The sequence below is a fragment of the Platalea leucorodia genome, assembly GCF_965183815.1.
Source record: "Platalea leucorodia genome assembly, chromosome: 22".
Taxonomy (NCBI): Eukaryota; Metazoa; Chordata; class Aves; order Pelecaniformes; family Threskiornithidae; genus Platalea; species Platalea leucorodia.
Genome location: NC_138844.1, coordinates 4,136,673 through 4,147,805, shown reverse-complemented (window position 1 = coordinate 4,147,805; position 11,133 = coordinate 4,136,673). Strand labels below are relative to the sequence as shown.

Below are 11,133 nucleotides of genomic sequence, written 5' to 3'. Positions count from 1 at the left end.
TCTCCTGCGCTTGGGTCCTGCTCGGGATGCTCCCGTGGGATGGGGATGGGGACAGGGACGGGGTCTTGTGCCCTGAGGAGGGGGTTTGGGGGCTGTTCTGCCCTTTCCTCTGCAGCCAAACTGGACGGTGACCCCTTCTGCACCCTGGAGAGGGCCGGCGTTGCCAGCACGGCATCACTGAAGCTGGTCTTGGCTCTGCTCCACTGGCCAAAAGCGTCCCTGGTTGGGGACACTCAGAAAAGGCCAAGAGCTCCCAGACATCCCGGTCTGCTAGGGTTTCACCCACTGGATGGGAGAAATCCCACTGGGGACACGGATGGTCCTGGGCTTGTTCGGGTCCCTCTTCCCTCCACCTGCGCAGGCTGGAAATCCAGCCAGCCCCCTTCAAATTGCCAGGGCGGGTTTGGGCAGTGGGGGGACTTTGGGTCCCCCTCCTGTCCCCAGCCCAGGCAGGGTGATGGGACATGGACCGGGGCGGACAGGGAGCAGAGATGTCCCCAAGGCCACTCAGGAGCATTTCTGTCCTATTTTCCAGAGCTGACACGGTGACGGAGCCCCAGCTGGCAGCAATGCCGTGGCTGCCCGGCGTCGCTCCTTGGCTCCGGCTGCCGCGTGCCGGGTTAGCCAAGAGCCGAGGAGGGGATGAAGACATGGCGGATGCCAGGCCGGGCCGTGGGCGGGCAGCTGCCCCCGCTCTTTGTGCTGGCAGCAGCCTGACGCAAGCGGCTGGAAGCCGCGTGTTGCAACGGGGCAGGAAACGTGTGCCGCGCTGGGAGGGCTGCGCGCCGGGGCTTGTGCACGCGGGGCAGAGCCGTGCGGGGACGCCGGGGGGACACCGGGCACTGCTGCCCCACAGCTTGGACCCGTGGGGGCTGGAAAACACATCTGAGCCCTCCTCCTGCCCATAGCTGCAGGCAAAATCCCCTCCGAGGGGCTGGGTGTCCACAGCATCCCCATCCCAGTACTGTCCCGTGCCACTCTCCAGCCCCGGGATAACCAGGATAACTGGGATAATGAAGGATGGTCACTTTATTCCATGCCAGGGTGGGGTTGAAGGATGCTGGGAGGAGTGGAGTGATGGGGGGACGTCCCCACCCTGGCGGGGATCCTGCTTCTGGCTCTCAGGCCCCGTTCTGCTTTCGGGAGCACGCTGGGGCAGCAGGAGGAGGGAGCTTGTCTCTGGGGAGGGGGCTCTGGGTCCCGCAGCCCCTTTTGGGGGGCTCTGAGCTGGAAGAGCTGCAGGTGCTGCTGGTGGTGAACCCCGCTGGGCTATTGGAGATGGGGCTGAGCGAGGAGGAACGGGGGAAGGCAGCCAAGAGGGGCCGCGCCCGGCTCTGCTGCGGCTCATCGGGCAGGTGCAAGGGGCTCCCGCACCAGCCGTGGCTCCCGGCACCCAGCCCACCCCACAGGGTGCCGAGACCCCCAGGGACCCCCAGCCCCACGCGGGCTCCGGGACATGCTCTGTGGCCGGGACAGAGGAGTGGGATGGGAGGGATGGGGGGCTACATAAGCACAACGTCTTCCCCGGTGCCCATCCCCGGGGCGTCAGGACTGGCGGCACAGGCTGCGGGGGGAGCCCGGCTCGCAGGCTGTGCTGCCGGAGGGGAGCAGGATTAGCGCCTGTCCTCCGGCAGCGATGCACCCAGCATTTATATAATCCGCGGATATGCAATCTTCTTTTTTTTTTTTCCTCCCCCCCCTAAATTAAAAAAGAAAAAAAAAAAAAAATAACCCAGCGCCAGCTCATGCCGTGCTTCTCACTCCAGGCAACGCCGCTCGGTTTCCTCCTCTCCCAACCCGCCGCCTCCTCGCTCTTGCTGGCAGCCTCCCCCTAATAACCCCCGTGTCTCCAGCGTGTCTGCCCGCCTGCCGGCGCTGGGGCGGTTTGCACGCAGCCTCCAACCCCAACCCCAACCCCAAGCGCTGGGGGACGGGGGGCTGGCAGCACCCCTTAATTCTTTGCAACCGGCCTGGTCATGCAGGCGCCGTACGGGGATGCCCGGGGGTCCGGCTGCGCCCGACGCTGGCACGCCGGGGGCACGGGATGGGGATGGGGAGCCGGCGGGTGCAGCCCGTGGTGGGGATTTGGGGAAACCCACGGGTGCGAGGTGCGAGGTTGGCCCCACGTGGACTTGGCTGTGGGAAGGGGGACGTGGGGACACCTCTGGGGACGCTGGAGGCTGGGTGCGTCCCGGCCGTGCCCGGCGTGCCGGCACCCCACGGTGCTGGGGGTGTCCCCAAACAGTGCAGAGGGACCATCGCCAGGGCCACCCCATCCATCGGGGATGCGATGCCGGGGACCGGGGCAAGTCCCCTGTCCCCAGCGCGGCTCGGTGGGGACAGCACCAGGATGGGCGATGGGGCTTCAGCCCCCGACCCTTTGCTGAGCTCCCACCCGTGAAACGATGCCAGTGACACCGGGGACAGCAGGGCAGGGGGACCGAGGTGGTTCAGCCCCAGGGACTGTCCCCGTCACCACCCCAGGCCCCACGTCTGGGGCATCTTTGGGTCACTCGAGCCCTCCCAACCCCGTAACGCCGATGGGGAAAGTCACCGTCCCCGCAGTGGCGGCGAGTGTCGGTCCCATGGCATCGGTGCCTTGGTGGGGGTCCTGTCCCCCCCCAGCCCTCGCTCACAGCGTGTCCCCAAAGGGGACACCGGGGCAGCCCAGCCACCCTCCCAGTTTGCACAGCTGGGAGCCTACTGGTTCCCAGTAAGAGGAGCGGGAGGGGAGCAGCAGGTCTCTGTGGCGGTTCAGGGGAGACTCTGCAAACCGGGAATAAAATCCCCCCCAGTTCCCTCTCGGCGGGGCAAAGCGGGACTCGGGGTGAGCCGGCAGCGGCCGTGCCCATCGCCCGGTGCCATCCCCGGTCCCCACCACCCCCCAGCTGCCCCCCAAAAACGGGGCGCGGGGGACGCAGGGTTTAACTCTGCGTTTCCCAACCTGGAAAACTCCTGAGCTCCTCCCTGCTCGCTGAAAACCTCCCAAAAAATGGTGTTTGGAGCCTTCAAATTCAAAGTGGTTTTATTAACATTTATAGATCAGCTTCTGTCCACTAGGAAAGCAGCAAAGGGCGCTCGGAGGAGGCCCCGTCCTGAGAGGGGGCTCCCATCAACCAGGGTTGGTTTTTTCCTTAAAAAAAGAAAGCGAACAAAAAACCAGACCGAAACCAGTTTGGTTTGGATCAACTTTATACAAACGAACCTTATGTACACTCTCTTTTTTCCCCCATACACCCCTATTTATATAAGGCAACATAAATAAGATCCTCGGGACTGTACAACACATATGAACACTTCTTAAAACTGCACTTTCTGCTTTTAAAAAAATAGCATCATTCTCTTAAAAAATAGTAAAGAGTTTTTTTTTTTTTTATTTAAAATGTGTTGTCGATTTATTTAAAAAATAGGCATTCTGCTTCGCCGTTAGCTTAACTGACACAGATGGAGGCACTATTAGAAAACGGACATTAGCACGATTTTTCTCTTTAAAAAATAACTTAAGCCATTCCTGAACTGTTTAAATATTAAAATATTTTCTCCCCCCCACACTTACTTATTTTTAAATAACCACCTTTTTGTCTGAGCATCGTCCCGGGCGATTCCCGCGAAGCTGCCACGGACGCGGCTGGGCTGGGGGTCCCGGTTTGCTCCCGTGGGGTGTCCGTGGGACCCCAAACCGCTCCCGGTCCCCGGATTTTGGGTGCCGCGAGGGCGAAGCGCATCCCCGCTCCTTCGGCATCGGCGCTGGGCGCCGGCGCGCCGCGACGCTGCGTCCTCCTCCCCACGGGCTCCGTCCCCACCGGGGTGCAGGTGCTCCGGGTGCCCCTCGCACCCCTCCTGGGTGCCCACCCCTGCTCGGGGGGGCCGCGGCGTGGGGCAGCCCCCCCCCCCAGGCAGCTCATTGGGGTGGCCCCAAGAAGCAAAGCTCCGGCGAGGGACCCCCGGCGGGACGTGGCTCCTCGGGGGCCGTTTTTATTAGGGGGGTGATGGAAAAAGAAAAAAAAAAGGCATAAGAAGAATTCGCCACCTTTTCCTCGCCTGCCCTGGGCTGGGAGCTAACGAGTTTAACCCTTTGCAGTCCTCTTGTTCCTGAGATGAGCTGGGAGAGGATAGGATATATAAGTGTATATCTAGGGGTGCGTGTACATGGGTGTCCTTTTTTTTGGGAAAAAAAAAAAAAAGAAGAAAAAACAAAAAGTAGGGGGAAAAAAAAGGAGGCAAAGGAGTTCTGCCACTGTCTCTTGTTCCTTTTCTCGCTCCGGGCTGTTAATAGACGGCGCCGGTGTTGGGGGGAGGCCCCGGGGAGGTGTGATGCATCGTGGTGGCTGGCGGCGGCTGGTGGGGTCCGTGGGGTCCGCTGAGGGTCTGGGGGTGATACCAGGGGTTGTGCTCCTCCAAAAAGCCGGGGGAAGAGCTGTAGGGAAGCGGCTGGGGAAGCGGGGTCCGGCCCGGCGCGCTGCCGTGCGAGTTACTGTCCCAGACGGCCGGGGAAGGGGGGGAGTTGCAGGCCATGGAGTCGCTGTTGTTGGGGCTGTGCTCCAGCGGCACCTCGCCGTTCTTGTACAGCTTCTTGAACTTGGAGCGGCGGTTCTGGAACCAGATCTTCACCTGGAAGGGAGGGAGAGGGGTCAGCGCCCCGCCACCAAAAGCGGATGACCGGGTTGAACGGGGGGCGTGGGAAGGGGACACGGGATGGGGGTGATGCGGGGACCTTGGGCAGGCGGGAAGGGACAAGGGACATGGCTGTCGCAGGGAGTCCAGACACGACGCAGCGTGGGAAGGGACCAGGGACGTGGGTATCGCGGGGAGCCTGCACACACCGTGCGCTGCGGGAAGGCACCCAGGACGTGGGCATCGTGGGGACCCCACACACCGTGCATCACGGGAAGCCCCCTGGGACACGGGTGTCACGGGGACCCCACACATGGCGCCTCACAGGAAGGCACCCGGGATGTGGGTGTCACGGAGAACCTGGACACACCATGCACCGTGGGAAGGTGCCCACGATACGGGTGTCGTGGGGACCCCGGGGACATAGGCGTCGCGGGAAGCCCGTCACGCCATGCATCATGGGACGCCGGTCTGGCACGCCGGGCGTCGGGAGCGTCCCCGGTGCTGGGTGAGGCGGCGGTGCTGGACGCCCTTGGCCCCCGGGGAAGGGGTGGGGGGGGCGGTGGTTGTCACCCAAACAGGATGTCCCTCTGGGAGCGGGTGACGCGCTCCGTCAGCCCTTTGCCGAGTGTGCCCGATTGCTTCATCGCCCAAGGGAGGAGGAGGAAGGCCGGGCGCTGGGGAGCGCCGCGCCAAGGGCGGCACAAGGGCGCCGGCGCCGGCCCGCAGGCAGGGAGGGCGCCCGGGACGGGACGGGGTGCGGGGGAGTCGCACGCTGCGGTGACAGTGGTGACAACCCGCTCGCCTTCACGCCAGCAGATCGGTGGGGACGATCTTCAGTGGGGACGATTTGTCCCCACGTCAGGCAAGCCCCAAAAGCGAGGGTTTAGCCCCAAATCTGGGTGGCTCACGGGGAGGAAAAGGCCGTCGCACCCATCCCTGCTTTTCCAGTCCAGCCTAAGCTGCCACCCCCAGCACAGGGTCCCTTGGGGGATGTGTCTCCTGTCCCAGATTCCCTTCTCTCTGCCTGGACCAAGTGGGATGGGGGACACGGAGCGCCGGGAGGACGGACCCAAGGGGAGCCCCAGAAAGCCCAGCCAGGGGGAGCAGAGTCCGGTCCCCAGGACCCCGCGCTCCGGCTGGACTCGGGGCCAGAACCTGCTGCTGGGATGGGGTGTCCCGAGCACCCCGTGCCAAGCACCCCGTCCCGAGCACCCTGTCCCGAGCGTCCCGTCCGGCCTGGGATTTGGTGTCCTGCGTTCTCGGGAGGCCGGGAGCATTGCTGACCCAGGACCCTCCCAGGCACCAGGGCAGGATTAACCCTCAGACCCTGCCGGGTGCCTGGGCAGAGCGAGGGCTGGGCTGGGGCTGGCTCCGGAGGGAGGGGGATAAACCCCAAAACCTGGGGAGCGGGGCACAGCTGGGCTCCGTCCCCTCTCTCTGCTCCTTCCCTCCTCTCCACCTTTTCCCCGGCAGCGCAGATCTGCTCCACGCGGGGAAATCTGACAGCAGGGACCCCTACGCCCGCGAGCAAGTGGGGAGCATCCATCTCCGGGGACCCCCAGACCCCTCCCGGCTCTCACCATCCAGCTGTGACCAGAGCCCCTCTCCCAAACCCCACTGATTCAGGTTTTGCAAGGGGGGAGCAGCTCCGGCTCCCCCTCTTGCCGATCCCTCCTGCCCGTGGCTGGGAATTGGGGTGATGGGGGGTGTCGAGGGGGGCTCAGCCCTTACCTGGGTCTGGGTGAGCCCCAGCTGGGCGGCCAGTTCAGCCCGTTCGGGCAGCGCCAGGTACTGGGCTTTCTGGAAGCGGCGTTGCAGAGCCGCCAGCTGGTAACTGGAGTAGATGGTGCGGGGCTTGCGGATCTTCTTGGGTTTCCCATTGACCATCCGCACCTCCGGCTCCGGCTCCTCCTTCACCGACACTGGGCAGAGAGCGGAGGTGTGAGGTCGGTGACAGCAAAGGGGTCCCAGTGCAGACCCCCCCCCCCAGCTCAGGGTCACCCTGCTCTGCGCGGTGGCACTGTCCCGTCCCCCAGGGCATTGCCCCGGACGGCCGCATCCAGCGCGGCTCCATCCCGCTGCATCCCCCCAGCAGCACCGGGGATGCCGGAGGGGGCTGAGCCCTGCCCCAACATCCACCCCATCCTTCGGCGGGGACAACACCCCCTTCCCCAGCCCCGCGGCCACCCTGTCCCCAACTTGGGGACACTTAGAGGGGTGCAATCAGCGGGATGGCTACGGCCCCTCTCCTCCGAGCAGCCTACCTGCTTCTTGGGCTGGGAGCTGCTGGTCCCTGAAGTGGCTGTACTGGCGGTAGGAAGGGCTGTAGGAATAGTCGGATTTGGGCGAGTAGGTGCCGGCAGTGCCGATGCCGTTGAGGTTGAACTGGTGGTAGGGGTAGTGGCTCACGGGCTGGCTGTAGGACTGGCCCGGATAGTAGTCGTGCTGGCCGGTGTAGTAGCCCAGATCGGTGACGGAGGACTCCGGTAAGGTGGGAGAGTCCTTGGAGGCGGCATGGCAGCTCAGCGAGCCCGAGAGGTCGGTGAGGATGCTGGAGAGCTTCTTGTCGAAAGACCCGCTCATCGCTGGACCTGGGGGGGGGGGAGCTGCCCGCCTGGCTGGGGACCCCCCAACCCGGCGGCTCCGGCTGCCCGCACGTCAGGCCTGGCGTGCCCAGAGCTGGCTCCTCCGCACCGGCTCTTCGAGGAGCAACCAAGAGACTGTGCCCAAACCTCCAGCCCCGGCCGCCTGCTTAAAGCCTTTAATTAGGGAGCAGGGCAGGGTGGGTGCGCATTCCGATTGGCTCCAGAAATATTGCCTGGGAGGCAAAACAGGCTCCTGCCTCCTCTCTGTGTGTGTGGTTTTTTTTTTTTCTCTCTTTTTTTTTTTTTCCCTTCTTTCCCTCTCTCAAGAAACAACAAAGAGTGGGTGAAGGAGGGCGAAGGAATAAATAAAGATCGCAGGCTCCCGTCTGCGGGAGCAGGGGCGGGAGGGGGGTGGCTGGCAGGGCCTCTGGGGACACCAGCGATTTCAGGGGGGGGCTTTTTTGCGAGGGGATTGGTGGCCCCCCGGGGACTCTTGGTGCTGAGGGGGGATTTGGAGGGGGAGCGGGGTGGGGGGGTGTTTGCTGGGGGGCAGGGGGGAGGAAGGGTTGGGGTTAGGGAGTAGGATGGATCCGGGCTCGGGGCTGGGTGGCTACGGGGGTGTTTTAGACACACACACCCCGCCCCCGGCTCCCACCTTCTCCCAGTTCAACACCATCCCCAAGGCAGAGCCCCCCCAGCCTCATGGAGCAGGGGACCTTCATCTACCCCAAAACTTGCCTCCTGGGGACCCTGGGGCGGTGTCAAGCCCCGATTCTCGGGGGGACTCCCCCCCCCAGGGGCTCTGTGCCCCTCTCCCACCCCCAGCCAGTGCCCCGACCCCCCCACTGCCCTAAGAGCCCCCAGCAGCATCGCCCAGCCCGGGGCCCAGGCCAACCCCTGCGACCCCCTCCCCACTCGCAGGGCTGTCCCCAGCCACCGGGGGGGGCCGGGGGCTTTGGGGGAGGGACACACTTTTATTTTGGGGGGGGGGGTCTCTGCCTCTGCTGGCAGGTCCTTACCCCAGGGGGGCTGGGGGGTTGGGGGGGGGCTGGGGGCGGAGCTTTAAGGCTTCCCCCCCCCCCGCCCCCCCGAGTGCCCTCCCCGACCCCCGCAGTGCAGCGCGGTGCAATGGCGCCACCTGACGGCCGCAGCGGGGAGCGGCGCCGCCGGTGCAGCCGCGGGTTCGAGTCCCGGCCCGGCCGCCACCGCCGGGGCCGGGGTAAAGCAGAAAAAGGACCAAAAATGTGAACAGGGTGGAAAGAGAAAGAATGAACAGGAACAGGAACAGGAACAGGAACAGGAACAGGAACAGGAACAGGAGAAATTAGGAATAGGAATAGGAATAGGAATAGGAATAGGAATAGGAATAGGAATAGGAATAGGAATAGGAATAGGAATAGGAGAAATTAGGAACAGGAATAGGAATAGGAATAGGAATAGGAGAAATTAGGAATAGGAATAGGAAAAGGAATAGGAATAGGAGAAATTAGGAAAAGGAATAGGAAAAGGAATAGGAGAAATTAGGAATAGGAATAGGAAAAGGAATAGGAGGGAATAGGAATAGGAGAAATTAGGACTAGGAATAGGAAAAGGACTAAGAGAAATTAGGAAGAGGAAAAGGAAGAGGAGAAATTAGGAATAAGACAAATTAGAAATAGAAATAAATAGAAATAGAGAGAGAAATAAATAGAACTCAAGATCAATTCCAAAGGGAAGGAGCCGGGACGAGGCAGGAGGCAAAGCGTGACCCGGAGGCTGTGTGACGGCACGGGCATGGGAAACGTAACTTGAGATTTGAGGAATTAATTCAGAGGGGACAGAAATGTCTGGGAGAAGCCCAGCCCTGCCCTGTCCCGCCTGGAGCTCTGCGGGGGCCTCCCTGGGGAGGCTTCCCAAGGTCCCGGAGGAGCCGCTGGGACGTCCCCAGCTCCCGGGCCTGGCTGTCCCTCCGGCCGGACTGGCTGTCCCTCCGGCCGGACTGTCACCAGGGCTGGTTCCTTCTGGGAGAGGGTTTCTCCAGCAGGAAAAGCCGGTTGGAGAGCTGCAGGCCGGGGAGCGCGGCTGGGGAGCGGGGCGCAAACAGGGAGCAGGTCTGTGCAGTCCTGAACCAGTTTGGGACTGGGAGGCACTGGTGCCTCTGGCTGCCGGAGGCTTCTTGGCCAGGCTGGCGCTTGCTGAAGCCCCAAAAACCTGGGAGGTCATGGATGGGGGGGGCGGGGACCGGGGGGGTGGGGGGGTCCAGTTTGGGTGAACTGGGACAGTGGGGGTGGCAGAAGTAGCTGCACTGGGGCACCCGGGGGGGTCTCTGCGGGTGGGTGCGGGGGGGGGGGGTGGCAGGGCTGACCCCAGGGACACGCCAGCACCCCCCACCGCCCCCTCCGCCCCCCACAAGGCTGGAGGGGGGGGGGTCCCTCCCCCGTGCCCCCCACAAGGCTGGGGGGGGAGGTGACCCCCAGGCGCCCCGGTTGGACACCCCCCCCCCCCAGCCCGGGGGAGCCCACGGGAGCCCCCTCGTGTCCCCAGCTCCGCCACAGAGGGGTGCGGGGGGTGCGGGGGTGCGGGGTCCGGGGGGGTCCCCGCATCCCGCCCCGCCCCCCCGCAGCATCCCTGGGCGGACAGCGCCATCTAGCGGCCGCGCGCGGTAACGACACCCCCGCTGCGCGTGCGAGCACCCCCCCTTGGGTGCGCGTACCCCCCCTCGGTGCCGCCACCCCCCCCCGGGCAGGCAACACCCCCCGGGGCAACACCTCCCCGCGGGGGGGCAGCGCGCTCCTGGGGTGCTGACACCCCTCCTGGGCACAAACACCCGCTTTGGGTGCAAACATACCTCCTTTGGGTGCAAATACCCTTCTTTGGGTGCAAACACCCTCCTTTGGGTGCAAACACCCTCCTTTGGGTGCAAACACGCTCTTTTGGGTGCAAACACCCTCCTTTGGGTGCAAACATCCCTCCTTTGGGTGCACACATCACTCTTTTGGGTGCAAATACCCTTCTTTGGTTGCAAACATCCCTTCTTTGGGTGCAAACACCCTCCTTTGGGTGCAAACATACCTCCTTTGGGTGCAAACACCCTCCTTTGGGTGCAAACACGCTCTTTTGGGTGCAAACACCCTCCTTTGGGTGCAAACATACCTCCTTTGGGTGCAAATACCCTTCTTTGGGTGCAAATACCCTTCTTTGGGTGCAAACACCCTTCTTTGGGTGCAAACATCCCTTCTTTGGGTGCAAACACCCTCCTTTGGGTGCAAACATCCCTCCTTTGGGTGCACACATCACTCTTTTGGGTGCAAACACCCTCCTTTGGGTGCAAACATACCTCCTTTGGGTGCAAACACCCTCCTTTGGGTGCAAACACGCTCTTTTGGGTGCAAACACCCTCCTTTGGGTGCAAACATACCTCCTTTGGGTGCAAATACCCTTCTTTGGGTGCAAATACCCTTCTTTGGGTGCAAACACCCTTCTTTGGGTGCAAACATCCCTTCTTTGGGTGCAAACACCCTCCTTTGGGTGCAAACACCCTCCTTTGGGTGCACACATCACTCTTTTGGGTGCAAATACCCTTCTTTGGTTGCAAACATCCCTTCTTTGGGTGCAAACACCCTCCTTTGGGTGCAAACATCCCTTCTTTGGGTGCATACATCACTCTTTTGGGTGCAAATACCCTTCTTTGGGTGCAAACACCCTCCTTTGGGTGTAAACACCCTCCTTTGAGTGCATACATCACTCTTTTGGGTGCAAATACTCTTCTTTGTGTGTGTACACCTTTCCTCGGGTGCAAACCCCCTTCTGGGGTGCTGCCCCCCTCCCTGGGTGCCAGCACCCTCCTGGGTGGCAGCCAAGGCCACAGGGCGAACCCCTGAAACACTTAACCAGCCGGCGGGCAGAGAGAGGCACCCACTGTGCCCCAAAACGTCCCCAAGCTGGGGACTGG

At 62.9% G+C, this 11,133-nt stretch overlaps 1 protein-coding gene across 1 annotated transcript; it reads right to left on the bottom strand.

The window, feature by feature from the left end:
• Positions 1-4,269: 4,269 nt before the first annotated feature.
• On the bottom strand, positions 4,270-7,200 carry DLX3 (distal-less homeobox 3; the record flags this gene model as incomplete). The annotated part of the gene is made up of 3 exons (XM_082331576.1): positions 4,270-4,611; positions 6,349-6,539; positions 6,882-7,200. The coding sequence occupies 3 exons, from the start codon at positions 7,198-7,200 to the stop codon at positions 4,270-4,272; spliced, it is 852 nt and encodes a 283-aa protein (XP_082187702.1).
• Between the last annotated feature and the right edge of the window lie 3,933 nt (positions 7,201-11,133).